Genomic DNA, 17,087 nt, shown 5'->3' with positions numbered 1-17,087 from the left:
ACTGTTGTGATTCAATATTAAGGGCCTAGACTTTTTGCATTTTTTCTCCACTTGAATTTAATTTTGCATAATCTTTGGCAAACTTGACTTTGGTAAAAGTTTGCTGTTTTTTCCTAACCTAAATGTTTTGTCTTATTCATTTCCTGGTCTATTAAAATCATTTCACTTTCAATTATCCATCTAGAGCAGAACACAGTCACACAACACATTAAATGAGAATGATGAAAAGAAAAAAAAAATCACTCCATCATTGACCCCTAATAATGAAATTTTAAATTAGCACATATGCATTAACTAGTTTGGTTATCAGGAAGCTTGCATAATAACACAGCACAACACTGCATTACAGCAGATAGGGTCGTGATTACAGTCTGTTTTTGTGGGTTAGATATCCAAAAATCAGCACCTTCAAAGGTGAAACATATCTCTTTCACATAGCTCTGATTAACTGGCATTACATACAAAGTCAAATGGCTTACTTGATTTACTTTATCTTGCATTCCCAGTGCAACTGCAACATGATGGTTACTATCCAGCATACACTCCTTAAACAAACAAACAGAAAACACTTAAGAATTTTATTACAGAAAAATAATTGCCTTTAATCAAGAAAGTGCCTGTAAGGATATTTAATTGTTTTGCATGTGTGTTTTTTTACTATGCAATTAATATAATTGATTTTTTATTTTAATAAACACTTGGGGGCACACTCTACTATGTAAAAGTGGTAACAAAACTTCAGAGCAGATAATGAACAGTTATCCAAATGTTGTGGCAGCAGGTTTTCAGTTATAGTCTTTTAGGCTCTACAGCAGCAATGTCACCTGTCAGATCACACAGCGTGGCAGTGCACTGCTTGTCATAAAAATGTTACCATCCATAGCTGATTGGAGCACAACACACTCCAGTTCTCTTTCTGCATGATGCAATTATTTATGGAATGCATCTTAGTGCAATTAATCTTATTTTACTAATATTACATTTGGGCTAATTTCCCTTGAGCTCTGAAAAGAATAGTATTTTAAAGAGGAAAAGAATATATTTATTATATGAAATAATATAATTTTCTTTCATTTCCTACTTTTGATCTAAAAAAATGACACCTTTGCCTTCAGGATCAATAATTAATACATATAAACAATCCCTTTAAGACCACCTTGAATATTAGTAGAATATTAGTTCAAAATAACAATAAAAATACAATAAGTACTCAAGATGCTTTAATATCTTTTTATCAAATATTTTAGTTTTGCCTTCATGTTTTTTTCCAGTCAAGGTTTCATATTAAACAAATATATTATAATATTCAATGCTGGTTTAAAATAATTGAAATTTTTGTTTTCCAAATTGTAGCTGCGTTTGCCGAAAGATTCCAAATACAGTAGTTCAAAATAGTTCAAATGCATCTACTAGATTGACATCATTACACTATACAAAAAATACTCCACAGTTCAAGTGTCTTCGTTTTTAAGGATTTTAGTGAAATTCAAAGCAAAAAAGTTCACACAAAAAATAGAGAAAAGGGTTGATAATACACACACAAATAAAGGGAAAGGGGGGAACTTGTGATATTCTGCTTAAATATCTAGGTTACATTTCTTAAGGCTTCTATGCATTGTTCTATGCAGTGGACAGTCAGAAAAATATATATGCCCTTAATGTCTAGATAGATATCTGACCATTCATATTTGTTTCTAGCTGTCTAATATCAATCAATGGGCTATTCTACTGTCACAAAGAGTTAAGATTATGAACATTCCATTTTCTGTAATTTATAGGGGTTAAATTTAATCACCCATTATCTATGTTAAACTAGGCTTCTGTGTTTTTGATTGGCAATGGTGAATTTACTTTTCTTCTCAAGTACTTTAGTACATAAGTTTATTGTTAAGCTACAAATATGTATACTTTACGAAATTTGACTGATATATACAGAGAATAACTGAATTTAAACAAGACACTGGTAGTAAGAGCTTGTAAAATTAGCTATGGTTGTTTCAAAAAGGAAATTGTGATTTCAGCCCATGTTTAGTATCAGTTGACTGCTTTTCCAAATGGTTTTAACTTACATTGGTTAAACTTAGGTGAGAGTTTTAGAAAGTGTGACTCTTTAAGAACATGCCTGACAAATAGCATTTTGCAACTTATTAATTTCCCATCAGCAAGCCTCAGTGTCTTCCTGTTGCCAATTCTTCACCTCATCACCCAAATGAACTGATAACTGTGCATGACATGCAAATGAAAATGACTTCCTGCAGGGCTACATTAAGATTACACATGCCATTAATGCTACATTTATGACTTGAGCTAAAGAACAAAATTATTTAGAATATTTTTAATGTTTTTTAATACTCATCATCTCATTTTTTAGTCATATTAGTCATTAATTTACTTAGAATCGAATACATCTAGACTATTCACATATTAGTCTGCTGCTGCTGGAGTATTTGAATTTCCCCTTGGGATTAATAAAGTATCTATCTATCTATCTAGTCAGTAGAAAAACAATATATCATTTTGAATATTACATGTAACACCTATACAGTGGCAGATCTTAAATGCTGAGATACATATACTGTATTATTGTTTCCAGTGTGTTAAAAAACATATACATTGTTCTCCTCTTCTGCTAAATGAATCTTAGGCTGGAGAGGTCAGTTAATTCTTTACATTGAAGATGACCCACTTAAAGGTTTTCCAGTGCTGTCTCTGTCCTATTATCTATATTAACACAAGGAACTCCAGTTTCTGTATTACAACCTGCCTCAATTGCCTCGAAAGCTTGCATATTGTAATCAGTTCAGTTAGCCAATAAAAGCTGTAATTTTGCTTGACTTCTCAATTTACTATGTAAAAATGACAAACTTGAACTGAAACCTCAAAAAAGTTAACAAAATTTACGAAAAAATATAAGGCTTTTGTTAATGTCGAATTTATTTCATTATGATTTTAGTTATGAAATAAAAATACATGATTTGGAAATATTTTGAGAATGATGTGACCTATCGACTGGGAACTGTAACTGTTTTAATTTGCAGCACCTTGCAACTGAATGAGGGAATTACTAATGACAGTGCAATGTATAAATGAAAACACCATACAACCAACCACATAGGGGAAAAGAATCTACCAAAAAAATTCCCTGCTCTGTGCCCCAATAAACGCAAGTTATCGGCAATATACTAATAACCCAATTGTGCTTCACTCACTCAGAATATGGAACCAATGTAGAAAGCATTTTAAGACGGAGAAGCTTTTATCTGTGGCACCTCTGCAAGGGAACCACCTCTTTCAACCTTCGCAAACATGTGCAGTTTTTAATACCTGGAAAAAATATGGGATTAACTTGCTTAGAGATCTTTATATAGACAACGTCTTTGCATCCTATGAACAATTATATTCCAAATTTAACATTCCATCTACACATTTCTTTCACTATCTTCAAATTAGGAACTTTGTTAAACAGAATCTTCCCGATTTTCCTCATCTTGCACCCTCATCCATGCTGGAAAAAATATTGCTCGATTTTGAGGAATTAGACTCCATCTCTGCAATATATAAAATCATTTTACAGTCCCTCCCTTTCAAAGATCCAAGAGGACACTGGGAAAAAGATCTCTCAATTAATATATCAGAAAGGAAGTGGAAAGTAGCAATGCAGAGAATTTACTTGAGCTCCATATGCGCAAATAATACAATTATACAACTCAAAATTATATATCGAGCACATCTGTCTCATCTAAAACTCTCCAAAATGTTTCCAGGGCATGATTCAACCTGCGAATGCTGCAGTCAAGTCCCATCCTCACTGGGTCACATGTTCTGGGCCTGCACCCAATTAACATCATTCTGGACCAAAATTTTTAATTACCTTTCAGACAGCCTTGGTCTCACAATCCCTCCTAATCCACTAACAGCTGTGTTTGGGGTTCTTCCAGATGGGTTTAAAGTGCAGAAGGACAAACAAACTGTGATTGCATTCACTACACTTTTGGCATGCAGACTTATTCTGATAAACTGGAAGAACCCAAACTCTCCTCTTTTAAGTCAGTGGGAAACCAATGTTTTATACTACTTGAAATTGGAAAAAATCAAATACTCAGTTAGAGGATCTGTACAGACTTTCTTCAAAACATGGCAGGACCTAATCAGTAATATTTTAAAATAAGCTCTTAAAGCACAGAGGATGCAATTATTTCTGTATTTCTTTGTCTTCTGCATTCATCTCTATTGGCTTATCAAACTTATTAATTTAGGTATGTTTACAAGCCTTAAATTTTACGTCGTTTGCCTAGCTCTCTCTCTCAGGGGTGGGGGTTGACTTGTTCTTAACTCAATTTTACTTTTTGTGAAAATTGATTGATTTGTATGGAATGATTGCAATAAAATCAATAAAAAAGAATCTACCAAAAAAATGCACATACTTACAGTTGTCTATCTATCCAACTGTTAATTTTCTAACCTGCTCATCCAGTTTAGGGTCTCAGGGAGCCAGAGTATATCATAGCAGTACTGTACATAATTCAGAAAGCAACCTTAAACTGGGCACCACTACTTCAAAGGGCAAACTCTACCATTACTCATACAATTCACAGTTATGACTTCATATTATGTATTTGTGGTGGATGGTTGCTAAGGGCTTTCGCTGGTTCAATTTTTTTGAAAAAACACAGTATTTTGGGCCAATTCCAAAAGTAAAAATAACATTAAAACAATTGTGCTAAACTCAAATTTGCATAGCATTAGGCATTTTAGGGATGAATTTTCAAGAAAAGAATACAAATCCACTACAAAGTCTCACCAAGTTTCCTGAGCTGGCCGGTGACGGTTTAGGCCCTTCACCAAATCAGGCAGATCATGGACATATAAAAGCAGTGTAACAAGAAGTACAACCAGTCAATCTTATTGCAGTTTAAAGTCAGAAGAATTAAACAAGAATTTATCTAAATAAATTGTTAACGGCCAACAATACTTCAAGGACTTTTAGTGCATAGACATTTTTCCCAAGCAGATAACCTTTGTTAAATAGCTGGATCTGCAGTAAAGGTAAGCAGTAACCAATATGTTATGTTTTTATATTTTTATGTTTGTAGGGTCACTATTGTCTCCTGTACAGAGTATTGTAAAATTCTTAATTGTTTGTGCTAAATAACATGCAAGACATTGACATAGGTAGTGACAACCACAGGTGTAGCAGGTAAAAAGTGAGACAAGTTTTAAACCAAGTGACTATCTCTATACCTCTGACAAATCTACAATGGTGAAGAAATATGCTACTCTTCATGTTTATTTCAAAATAAAATGTGTTAAGTCAGCATTTCAATAATCATACATTAGATATACAATTCTGTGGCTCAGCTCATAATGGCATTTGAAACTATGCAGACTGTTCTAATGACTTGGTATCTAATATGTTGATGCTGGCTCAGCAGTGTAGAATTGAAGAAATGTGCAATAGCTTACTTCAATGCTAAAAAGGAATTAAAAGCCTCTATATTCATGGTGCTTATTAAGTATTTGAACAGTTTTCTAGTTTTAAGATATTTTTAGTGTTTATTTCTTAGTTTAAGTTTTTCACCATTTTCAAATTTTGGTTTTTATTTAGTTTTTATCTTTTTTGTGATCAATTTTTTATTAATAAAATGAAAATGGAATACAGTAAAAGGAAATCAACAATAATAACTGATATTTAAGCTATGTAAGCCATGTGAAAACAAAAACAGTAAGAATGACCAAGAATGGCTTTATTAAGTCCCATCATGCAGCTGCCAATGTTCAGCACCGGTTGCTCGTTTTGAATGTTGTTCCTACTCTCCTCTTTCCTGGCTTTATTGTAGCTCTGTTACAGGTTTCACATGATTGTACATATTCTTTTAATAATATAGAATATGCATATATTAATATACAGTATTAATATAAGACTCACTCGGGAACAGCCTCCAAAGCAGCAGGTATTAAATCAGGTACAGGGAAACTTTGGTGTACCAGTCTAATTTGGTAAATTAAACCTGTATGCCTTTCTGTTGAAGTACTTACCAAAAAAACTCTCCCCAGGTTCAGCTATGTACTAAACATAATTTACTTTCTTAACAATGCATCTGCTTTAAGATTTTAAAAATTCAGAAGATTTCTTGTAGTAAATTACAAAATTAATTCTGTTGAAGACCAGGGACCACCTATTGCAACTTTTCTGGCATTTAACCATTTTGCAGATTTTAGACAAATCATATTCTTGTTCTACTGTTATTAATATATAATATTACTTATTTATTTTAATTGCTATAATATTCAAATATTTTTATGATATACACTTTTACCAATATTATTATCCACAAGTTACATCTATTATATTGTGATCGCTGGAGTCTAACAGTTTAATACCTCTGTAACTTCAATCTTAGACAAGGTTATCTGTTGTTGAAGTATAAACTTAACCTGAAAAGAAAAATATTTACATGTACAAATTATATATTATATCATGCAACATTAATTACTCTCTCTAATTATTCTCTATAATTATCTCTACTCTGCCTCTGACACAGTCAACCATGACAACCTTCTTGCCCCCCTCTCTGACCTTGGCATCATTGGGAATGCTCTATATATCGGCAGATCTTATAGTGTGTCCTGGCATGGAGAGTTGTCAAAGGCACATCAGACATGCACAGGTGTACTCCAAGGATTGGTGCTGGGTCCCTTACTTTTCTCTCTGTACACCACCTCACTGGGCTCCATCACCCAATCCCACGGGTTTATCTTATTAGTGCTATACAGATGATACATAGCTTTATGGTCGTTTCCACTGGAGAACATACTTTTTGTGATCACAGCCAACCAGTCCGTACAGCTTGGTTCACTGTTGTTCACCCCTGCCATGTCAATACGCAACCTTGGGGTGATCACTGATGAGCAGCTATCTTTTTCTGACCACATTTCTACTGTTTTTCATTCATGCAGCTTCACGCTGTACAACATGTGCAAGATCAGACCTTATCTGACAGAGTATGCAGAACAACTTCTGGTCCAAGCTTTGGTCTTGTCGCATCTGGACTACTGCAACTCGCTTCTAGCAGGAGTACCCACATGTGCTATCAAGTCACTGCAAATGGTTCAGAATATAGTGGCCCGTATTATATATAACCAGCGGGCAAATGTCACTCAGGCCACTACATTATTTCCCTGTAGCAGCGAACATTAAGTTCAAATCCCTGATTCTTGCCTACAGAGTACTCAATGGGTTAGCACCTGAGTATATAGAGACACTGGTGAAGTGCTATAAACCTTCTCGCCCATTGAGGTCCGCCATTGAACAGCACTTGGTGATGCCGCCTCTGCACTGTATGGAGTCTTAATCCAGATTCTTTTCCTGTGTAGTTCCTAGTTGGTGGAATGAGCTACCCACCTCCATCTGCAATGCCGACTCCCTCAATGTACTTAAGAAGCAATTGAAAACCATTCTGGTTTATGAATATCTATCATTTTAAGCTCTTTAGCCTCACTTGGTTTCAACTGATAGTTAATTTTAAATTAGGGTAATCTGTAAGTAACCTACTGCGGTGGGCTGGCACCCTGCCCGGGGTTTGTTTCCTGCCTTGTGCCCTGTGATGGCTGGGATTGGCTCCAGCAGACCCCCGTGACCCTGTAGTTAGGATATAGCGGGTTGGATAATGGATGGATGTACTGTAAGTAACCTATGCGTGTGCCTCTTGAATTAATTAGAGCTTCTGTGATTGAATGCAACTGACCATATACATCTTATATGCCCCTTAAATCACTTAAAAGCGTACAGTATATCTGAACTCCATTTTCCTATACCAGGATTTAAGCAAACATTAAACCTTCTTATCTTACCTTGACTAGCACATAACACTGTTAAAGCTGTTAACATTTTTAAAAATATGTTGCCAATTCTGCTCCTAGGCATATAATCTACAGTAGCTTAGAAGTAGCAGACTGTACCTGAAACAAGTATGGCAGGAAGCTTATGCTGGAGATCATTTATATTCACATTAGGCTGACACCAAACTTTACAAGATTTCCTGTCACTTGTGCAAACATGCAAAACTACCTCTAAGAAATGAGTTTGTCGTATATTAACAATTTGTTCTTTAAGGGAGTGGGTTCAGAGGTGACTTCCTAGAGGGCTCCTCAATCTTAACTAGCATCCCAAAGGTATCCAATTCACTTGTCATCTCACCAAACTACTGTTAAGAGCTGCACACCTCTTATTTTGGGGTTAACGAACCCTGGACAATGTGCACCACTTTCTCTGGACTTATATCTGGCAGCAATTCAACTGTCTCCATCAATATGGACAGAGTCTCCTATCATTACAGCTTTTTGATGCACACTGTTTCTCTTAAGGGCATTTAGGGACATTTTTCCAGGCCTCTATTACAAAGGAAGTTAACTTCTTCAACTTCAAATTCAGTTTTTGCTTTATGCCAATCTGCTAAACATGGAAGTAAGAAGCTCATTGTACTGAATACATGACAGTAAAAATGAAATTGAACATAGTCTGGGGGACTGTGGGAAAATAATTTCAACTTTGAATTCTCTCTCATGTTGTATACCTATATGATCTCTGGGGAGGCTTTAACTATACTTGATTGGTCTTGCTTCACAGCAGAAAATTCTTGCCTCCTAATTGTTCAAACTGATCAAGGATGCAGTTTATGAAAGTTGACACGAGAGACTTGAAAATGATGCTTTCAGATTATCTGATGTTAACCTTGCATTCCAGAATCCCCCGGGAAAGGTGAAAATCTGCGAAGTAAAAACCATACGTTTATATTGTTATTTTTATATTGACACGCTTGGGTCACAGATTTGCACAGAAACACAGGAGGCTGTAGAGACAGGGACTTTAAAACACTGCAAATAAACATTTGTCTCTTTTTCAAAAGTCTAAACTGTGCTCCATGACAAGACAGAGATGACAGTTCCGTCTCACAATTAAAAGAATGCAAACATATGTTCCTCTTCAAAGGAGTGCACGTCAGAAGCAGAGAATGTCAGAGAGAGAGAGAGACAGAGAAAGAAAAGCAAACAATCAAAAATCAACAGGTGCTTTTAAGTATGCGAAGCACCACCCCGGCAAAGCAGCCGCAAGGAAGGGAGCAATGTGATGGCAGTCTTTCAGCATTTTTTAGAGGAGCGTCTGTATCCTCTAGGCCAGTGTGCGAACAGCCCCTCTGCTCACACCCCCTCCGTCAGGAGCAGAGAATGTCAGAGAGAGTGAGAGAGACAGAGAAAAGCAAACAATCAAAAATCAATACGTTCTGTTAGAGCTTTTAAGTATGTAAAGCACCACACGAGAAGTATATTGTATATCATTGAGGAGTTTTATTTAATATGTAATACATGCTCTGATTGGGTAGCTTCTCAGCCATCCGCCAATAGCGTCCCTTGTATGAAATCAACTAGGCAAACCAACTGAGGAAGCATGTACCAGAAATTAATAGACCTATTGTCCGCAGAAATCCATGAACCAGCAGAAAATCCGTGATATATATTTAGATATGCTTACATATAAAATCTGCGATGGAGTGAAGCCACGAAAGTCGAAGCGCGATACAGCGAGGGATTACTGTACTGAAATGAAGACTAGATATGTATACATATATTAAAATAAACAACCCCTTCCAACGGAGTTTACTCATCTTCTCATAGCACAGACCATTATACACACAGTACTAAATATATGATCTAATTCTTTGAAATTTACTGTACTTTGATCATTTCCGGCGCCGCATCCGAGTGGCAGCCTTTCCAGCAGCTCTGTGTATGACTTTATCTTTTTAACTTTTTTCTATTTTTTTTCTCTATTTCACTGATCAATTCTACCACTTTGTTTTATGTGAAATCGCTCCCTGGACACCTTTTACTATTTTTACTACTTGACATGGATTTTTACACTCTGAGACTCGCCTATTCAAGTAGTCAACTTAAAGCACTGAGAAGAAATGCTCATACCGGTGTGGTTCCTTATTTACCTGACAAGGTAAGAAGACGATATCGGGGCGGCCGAGCTGGCGCAAAGATAAAAGATAAGATAAAAGCCAGGCAACTTGAGAGAAAATGGCGTTATAAACCGTCAGTACCTTTTGTGATCCTGGGAAATGTGAACTCTAAAGAGCGCGGAGAGTTTTGCTCACGTGAACGTGTCTGCAAAAAGTCGCGTTTCCAGCACTGCAAAAATACTACAAAAGTTGGGCAGCCGGCGTGCGCGCATGCGTGCATAGCTGTGCCGGCCTTTGAGACGCTGACTGCGCTTCTGCCTTAAGAGAAAGTAAACACTTTTCATTTTTTTCCCCCTTCCCATGAGCTATAGCCCAGACGACTGTAAACACGGGATCCCATTTCTAGACCGCGGCAAACTAATATTAAGGCGCTTCACACTTTCTTTTACACGTATACGATAATGAGGTCATCAGGTCAGATTATAAAGACACGCACAGGAATAGAGGACCGACAGTGCCATCCCGGACAGTTAATAGCAGGGCCGTCTCTCCAGTCTACACGAGACCCACCGCCACGCTCATATCGTCAGCGAAGACCTCTCTCACTATATAAAAGAAAAAGGCAAGTTTCCTTTCTTTACACCTTTTTCCTTTTATCCCAAACCAAAGCCTTTCTCTCTTAACACTGCAGAGGGCACAAAAATGATTTTCTTTTAATTGCTGGTAATGCCGATAAGCCACATTACCACAGGCAGAAATTTGGACGTTCACATAGAAAGTGTAATTTCTATACCACAGCCGTCGTGTAGCGCCTTTCAAAAGGGATCAACTACCAAGCGATGATCCATATACATGTTAGCTGCTGTTAGTACTACTTACCTGTTATGTTATACTGGCTTTAAAATGTAGCTTACCCGAAACCACTCCACTGGTGCTCAGTGTATCTTTACTTCTTAAAATGTTAATGTTTTACTGTTTAATATCTGATAGACTACATTTTATTTTTTCCCTTGCACTCAGTGAGCGAGGCCAATGGGTGATCATATATATATATATGAATGACCTCCAAAGAGCATGGAGACTTTTGATCACATGAACGTGTCTGCAAAAAGTGGCGTCTCTCTGCCATGCAAAGTGAGCACTTTTAATTTTTCTTCCTTCGATGGATTCTGGCACCCCCAGCAACAGCTGCTCGCACCCCAAAGGAGATTTTATATATATATATATATATATATATATACATATACAGGGAGTGCAGAATTATTACGCAAGTTTTATTTTTGAGGATTAATTTTAATATGGAACAAACACAGTGCTATCAGTCAATCCAAAATGTTAATAAACCTGAAACCTGAATGTTTCACAACGGAAATGTGAGTGTGAACATCATCAGGGGAATACATATGTGCACAATTATTAGGCAACTATTAGTGTGCAGATTTATTATGCAACTAAAGGAAAAATGAAAATTTTCCCATCTCACTTGTTTATTTTCATCTGTTATAGTGAGAATAATAAACAAACACCTCAAAATTTACAAATAAACATCTCTGACATTTCAAAAAAATAAATCAATCAATCAATGACCAATATAGCCACCCTTCTTTCCAATAACAGTCATAAGCCTTTCCATTCATGGAGTCTGTCAGTTTCTTGATCTGTTGACGATCAGCTTTTGTGGAGCAGTGACTACAGCCTCCCAGACACTCTTCAGAGAGGTGTATTGTTTTTCTCCCCGTAAATCTAGCGTTTAAGAAGTGCCCACAAGTTCTCGATAGGGTTTAGGTCAGATGAGGAAGGGGGCCATGTCATTATTCCTTCATCTTTAAGGCCTTTACTGGCTGGCCACGCAGTGGAGAACTTCGATGCAAGTGATGGAGCATTGGCCTGCATAAAAATCATGGTCTTTTCCTGTATCACTGTTTGAAGAAAGTGTCTTGAAAAACTGGCAGTAGGTTTGGGAGTTGATTTTGAGTTCATCTTCAATGCAAAAGGTCCAACTAGCTCATCTTTAAAAATACCAGCTCATACCAGTACCCCACCTCCACGTTGGAGTGGAGCTCTGTGCCATTACTGATCCACAGGTCCATCCATCTGGTCCATCAAGAGTCACTCTCATCTCATCGGTCCATAAAACCTTTGAAAAAATCTGTCTTCAGATATTTCTTGGCCCAGTTTTGACGTTTCAACTTATGTTTCTTGTTCAGTGGTGGTTGGGTTTCAGCCCTCCTTACCTTGGCCATGTCTTTGAGCACTGAACACCTTGTACTTCTGGGCACTCCAGGTAGGTTGCAGCTCTGGAATATGAAAGTACTGGAGGATAATGGGTTCCTGGTAGCTTCACGTTTGATTCTTCTCAAATCTTTGGCAGCTAATTTGCGTCTTTTGTTCTCAACACGTTTCTTGCGACCCTGTTGACTATTTGCAACAAAATGTTTGATGGTTCTGTGATCACACACCAATATCTTAGCAATTCCAAAAGTGCTGCATCCCTCTGAAAGACTTTTACAATTTTTGACTTTTCAGAGTCAGTTAAATCTCTTTTTGGCCCATTTTGCCTGAGGAAAACTAGCTGCCTAATAATTCTGCACACCTTGATATAGGGTGTTGATCTCCTTAGGCCACACCCTCCCTCATTACACAAATACACATCACCTGGCGTGCTTAAATCCAATAAGCATTCAAGTTAATACAGCTTGGAGTTGGAATATACGCATTAAAAATGATATGGTCAAAATACTCACTTGCCTAATAATTGTGCACACAGTGTATATATATAAATATATATATATATATATATATATATATATATATATAGAAATATATATATATATATATATATATATATATATATATATATATATATATATATATATGTCACACACGCGCATGGGAGGCAGCTAAAGGGCTTGAGTGAAGGCAGAGTGGCAGAGTGCACTGACTCTTTTTCTCCCTTGCCTGTAGACCATTCCTGGGAGATTTCACCTGGCTCTCCTGACATCACTTCTGGGACTGAGCCAATGGAAGTCGACCACACCAGCTCCAGTCCCTCTGATGTCACGTCCGGCTATGAACCAATGGTGGAAGACCACGTGCCAGATCCATATGATCTCACTTCCTGACTCCCCTTTAAAACCTGCCCCTTTTCCTTTGTTTCCTCAGTCTTGTTTTGGACTCAGTTTAATGCACTTCAGTGCTGATTATTTGTTAAAACGACTTTTGCAGCCAGGATACCACATTATACGGGTGGCTGCCCCAAACCTTTATCTGTCCATATCTCGTTCTTGTGACTATATATATATATATATATATATATATATATATATATATATATATATATATATATATATATATATATATATATATAGATAGATAGATAGATAGATAGATATATAAAGTCCCTGACAAAAGTCTTGTCGCTTATGTACAAATTGACCTGAAGTGCCACTAAAATATATTTCTAATCAAGATTTTGTTACAAGAAATGGGTCATTTTAATCCCATCAGCTTTTGTAATAATGTTTCAGTGCAATACGAAACTGACAAAAAGTATTCCAATATTCACAGCTTGGTAAAGCCCATTGAGTCAATTTTTGGCAAGACATAAGTGTTGTCGCCTTGTCATATGGGCTTCACCTGTGACTAATAATGGATCAATTAGGTCTCAGGTGTGTATAAAAAGAACCCCAGTACACTAAACCTTCACATCAACTGCAACTAGACCTCTGCAAACATGCTAAGATTCACCCTGAGACTAAAGTGTTGATTATCAAGAGGCTGAAGACCAAATGCACTGCTGATGTGGCAAACACCTTCAATGTGTCTCAGCGTCAAGTTCAGAGGATAAAAAAAAGATTTGAAGAGACTGGAGACGTTTTTGACAAGCCCAGGTCAGGAAGACCTTGCAAGACAACTGCTCGAGAGGACCGTTTGTTGGCTCGAAAATCCAAGGCCAGCCCATTTTCCACTGCAGCAGAGCTGCAACCAGAACAGTTTGTCGGATTCTGTCTCGAAATGGCCTCCATGGTCGAATCAGTGCCCATAAGCCAGCACTAAACAAAAGACAAATGAAAAACCTTGTGGCATTTGACAAGGCCCACAGCCTGCTAAAAGGATGGACGCTGGAAAAGCGGCAGAAGGTGGATTTTTTAGATGAATCTTCTGTTGAATTACACCACAGTCACCGCAGATATTGCAGGAGACCTACTGGAACCCACATGGGGCTGAGATTTACCCAGAAAACAGTGAAGTTTGGTGGAGGCAAAATCATGGTCTGGGGTTACATCCAGTATGGGGGTATACGAGGGATCTGCAGGGTGGAAGGCAACATCAATAGTCTAAAATACCAAGAAATCTTAGCTACCTCTTATATTCCCAACCATAAAAATGGCCAAATTCTGCAGCAGGATGGTGTTCCATCGCATACTTCCATCTCCACATCAAAGTTCTATAAAGTGAAGAAGATCAAGATGCTCCAGGATTGGCCAGCCCAGTCACCAGACATGAACATCATTGAGCATATGTGGGGTAGGATGAAAGAGGAAGCATGGAAGACAAAACCAAAGAATATTGATGAACTCTGGGAGGCATGCAAGACTGTTTTCTTTGCTATTCCTGATGACTTCATCAATAAATTGTATGAATCCTTGCCAAACCTCATGGATGATGTCCTTCAAGCTCATGGAAATCATACAAGATATTAAATTTGGATCTCACAGCACCACTACTTAATTTGCTGACATATTTTTGGATTTGCAGTAAAGTTGTTCATTTTCTGTATAGGTGACAAAACTTTTGTCTTGTCCAAATTTGACCTTTCTGTCTTGATTAAATGATAAATCTTTTTTCAGTGAAACTAATTTATTTCAATGCATTAAACATCATTTGGGAGGGCTTTAGCTTTTCATATGAGCTATTTCTAACAGCAGTTGATTAATTAAAAGTCAGGTTAATAGCAGGAGTTTCTACAAAATAGAGAAGCGATAAGACTATTGTCAGGGACTGTATGTATATATATATATATGTGTATATGTACACATGTGTGTAGATGTGTGTGTGTGTGTGTGTGTGTATATATATATATATATATATATATATATATATATATATATATATATATATATATATATATATATATATATATATATATATATATATATATATATATATATATATATACATATACATACATACATACATACACAGTACAGGCCAAAAGTTTGGACACACCTCCTCATTCAATGTGTTTTCTTTATTTTCATGACCATTTACATTGGTAGATTCTCACTGAAGGCATCAAAACTATGAATGAACACGTGGAGTTATGTACTTAACAAAAAAGGTGAAATAACTGAAAACATGTTTTGTATTCTAGTTTCTTCAAAATAGCCACCCTTTGCTCTGATTACTGCTTTGCACACTCTTGGCATTCTCTCGATGAGCTTCAACAGGTAGTCACCTGAAATGGTTTTAGTTATTTCACCTTTTTCTTTTGTGTCAACAAATCCCAAAAAAGTTGGGACAAGGCCATTTTCACCACTGTGGCATCTCCCCTTCTTCTTACAACACTCAACAGACGTCTGGGGACCGAGGAGACCAGTTTCTCAAGTTTAGAAATAGGAATGCTCACCCATTCTTATCTAATACAGGCCTCTAACTGTTCAATTGTCTTGGGCCTTCTTTGTCGCACCTTCCTCTTTATGATGCGCCAAATGCTCTCTATAGGTGAAAGATCTGGACTGCAGACTGGCCATTTCAGTACCCGGATCCTTCTCCTATGCAGCCATGATGTTGTGATTGATGCAGAATGTGGTCTGGCATTATCTTGTTGAAAAATGCAGGGTCTTCCCTGAAAGAGATGACGTCTGAATGGTAGCATATGTTGTTCTAGAACCTGAATATATTTTCCTGCATTGATGGTGCCTTTCCAGACATGCAAGCTGCCCATGCCACACGCACTCATGCACCCCCATACCATCAGAGATGCAGGCTTCTGAACTGAGCGTTGATAACAACTTGGGTTGTCCTTGTCCTCTTTGGTCCGGATGACATGGCGTCCCAGATTTCCAAAAAGAACTTCGAATCGTGACTCGTCTGACCACAGAACAGTCTTCCATTTTGCCACACTCCATTTTAAATGATCCCTGGCCCAGTGAAAACGCCTGAGCTTGTGGATCTTGCTTAGAAATGGCTTCTTCTTTGCACTGTAGAGTTTCAGCTGGCAACGGCGGATGGCACGGTGGATTGTGTTCACTGACAATGGTTTCTGGAAGTATTCCTGAGCCCATTCTGTGATTTCCTTTACAGTAGCATTCCTGTTTGTGGTGCAGTGTCGTTTAAGGGCCCGGAGATCACGGTCATCCAGTATGGTTTTACGGCCTTGACCCTTACGCACAGAGATTGTTCCAGATTCTCTGAATCTTCGGATGATGTTATGCAAAGTTGATGATTATAGATGCAAAGTCTTTGCAATTTTTCGCTGGGTAACACCTTTCTGATATTGCTCCACTATCTTTCTGCGCAGCATTGTGGGAATTGGTGATCCTCTACCTATCTTGGCTTCTAAGAGACACTGCCACTCTGAGAAGCTCTTTTTATACCCAATCATGTTGCCAATTGACCTAATTAGTGTTAATTGGTCTTCCAGCTCTTCGTTATGCTCAAATTTACTTTTTCCAGCCTCTTATTGCTACTTGTCCCAACTTTTTTGGGATTTGTTGACACCGTGAAATTTTCAATCAACATATTTTTCCTTTAAAATGATACATTTACTCGGATTAAACGTTTGATCTGTCACCTACGTTCTATTACAAATAAAATATTGACATTTGCCATCTCCATATCATTGCATTCAGTTTTTATTCACAATTTGTTTAGTGTCCCATCTTTTTTGGAATCCGGTTTGTATATGTATATATATGTTTATATGCGTGTGTGTATATATATATATATATATATATATATATATATATATATATATATATATATATATATATATATATATATATATATATATATGCCAGCAACACTCATGATAATGACAAAACAATTACATTGTCAATCATGTTACGTTATTATTAAAATGTTTCCTTTTCTTTTTCATTACTTCTTTAACACACTACTTCT

General features: G+C 37.0%; 1 protein-coding gene across 4 annotated transcripts in view; it reads right to left on the bottom strand.

The window, feature by feature from the left end:
- Window positions 1-17,087, bottom strand: part of aasdhppt (aminoadipate-semialdehyde dehydrogenase-phosphopantetheinyl transferase) — a 73,026-nt gene that overhangs the window by 8,532 nt on the left and 47,407 nt on the right. For all 4 annotated transcript variants that reach the window (XM_039744189.1, XM_039744190.1, XM_039744191.1 and 1 more), the window contains one exon: window positions 480-545. In XM_039744189.1, the coding sequence (XP_039600123.1) occupies window positions 480-545 (66 nt within the window). The remainder of the gene's footprint in view (window positions 1-479; window positions 546-17,087) is intronic.

The sequence above is a fragment of the Polypterus senegalus genome, chromosome 2 (genome assembly GCF_016835505.1).
Source record: "Polypterus senegalus isolate Bchr_013 chromosome 2, ASM1683550v1, whole genome shotgun sequence".
NCBI lineage: Eukaryota > Metazoa > Chordata > Cladistia > Polypteriformes > Polypteridae > Polypterus > Polypterus senegalus.
Note: the sequence above shows the minus strand (reverse complement) of the source record. Positions and strands in the feature narration are given on the sequence as shown.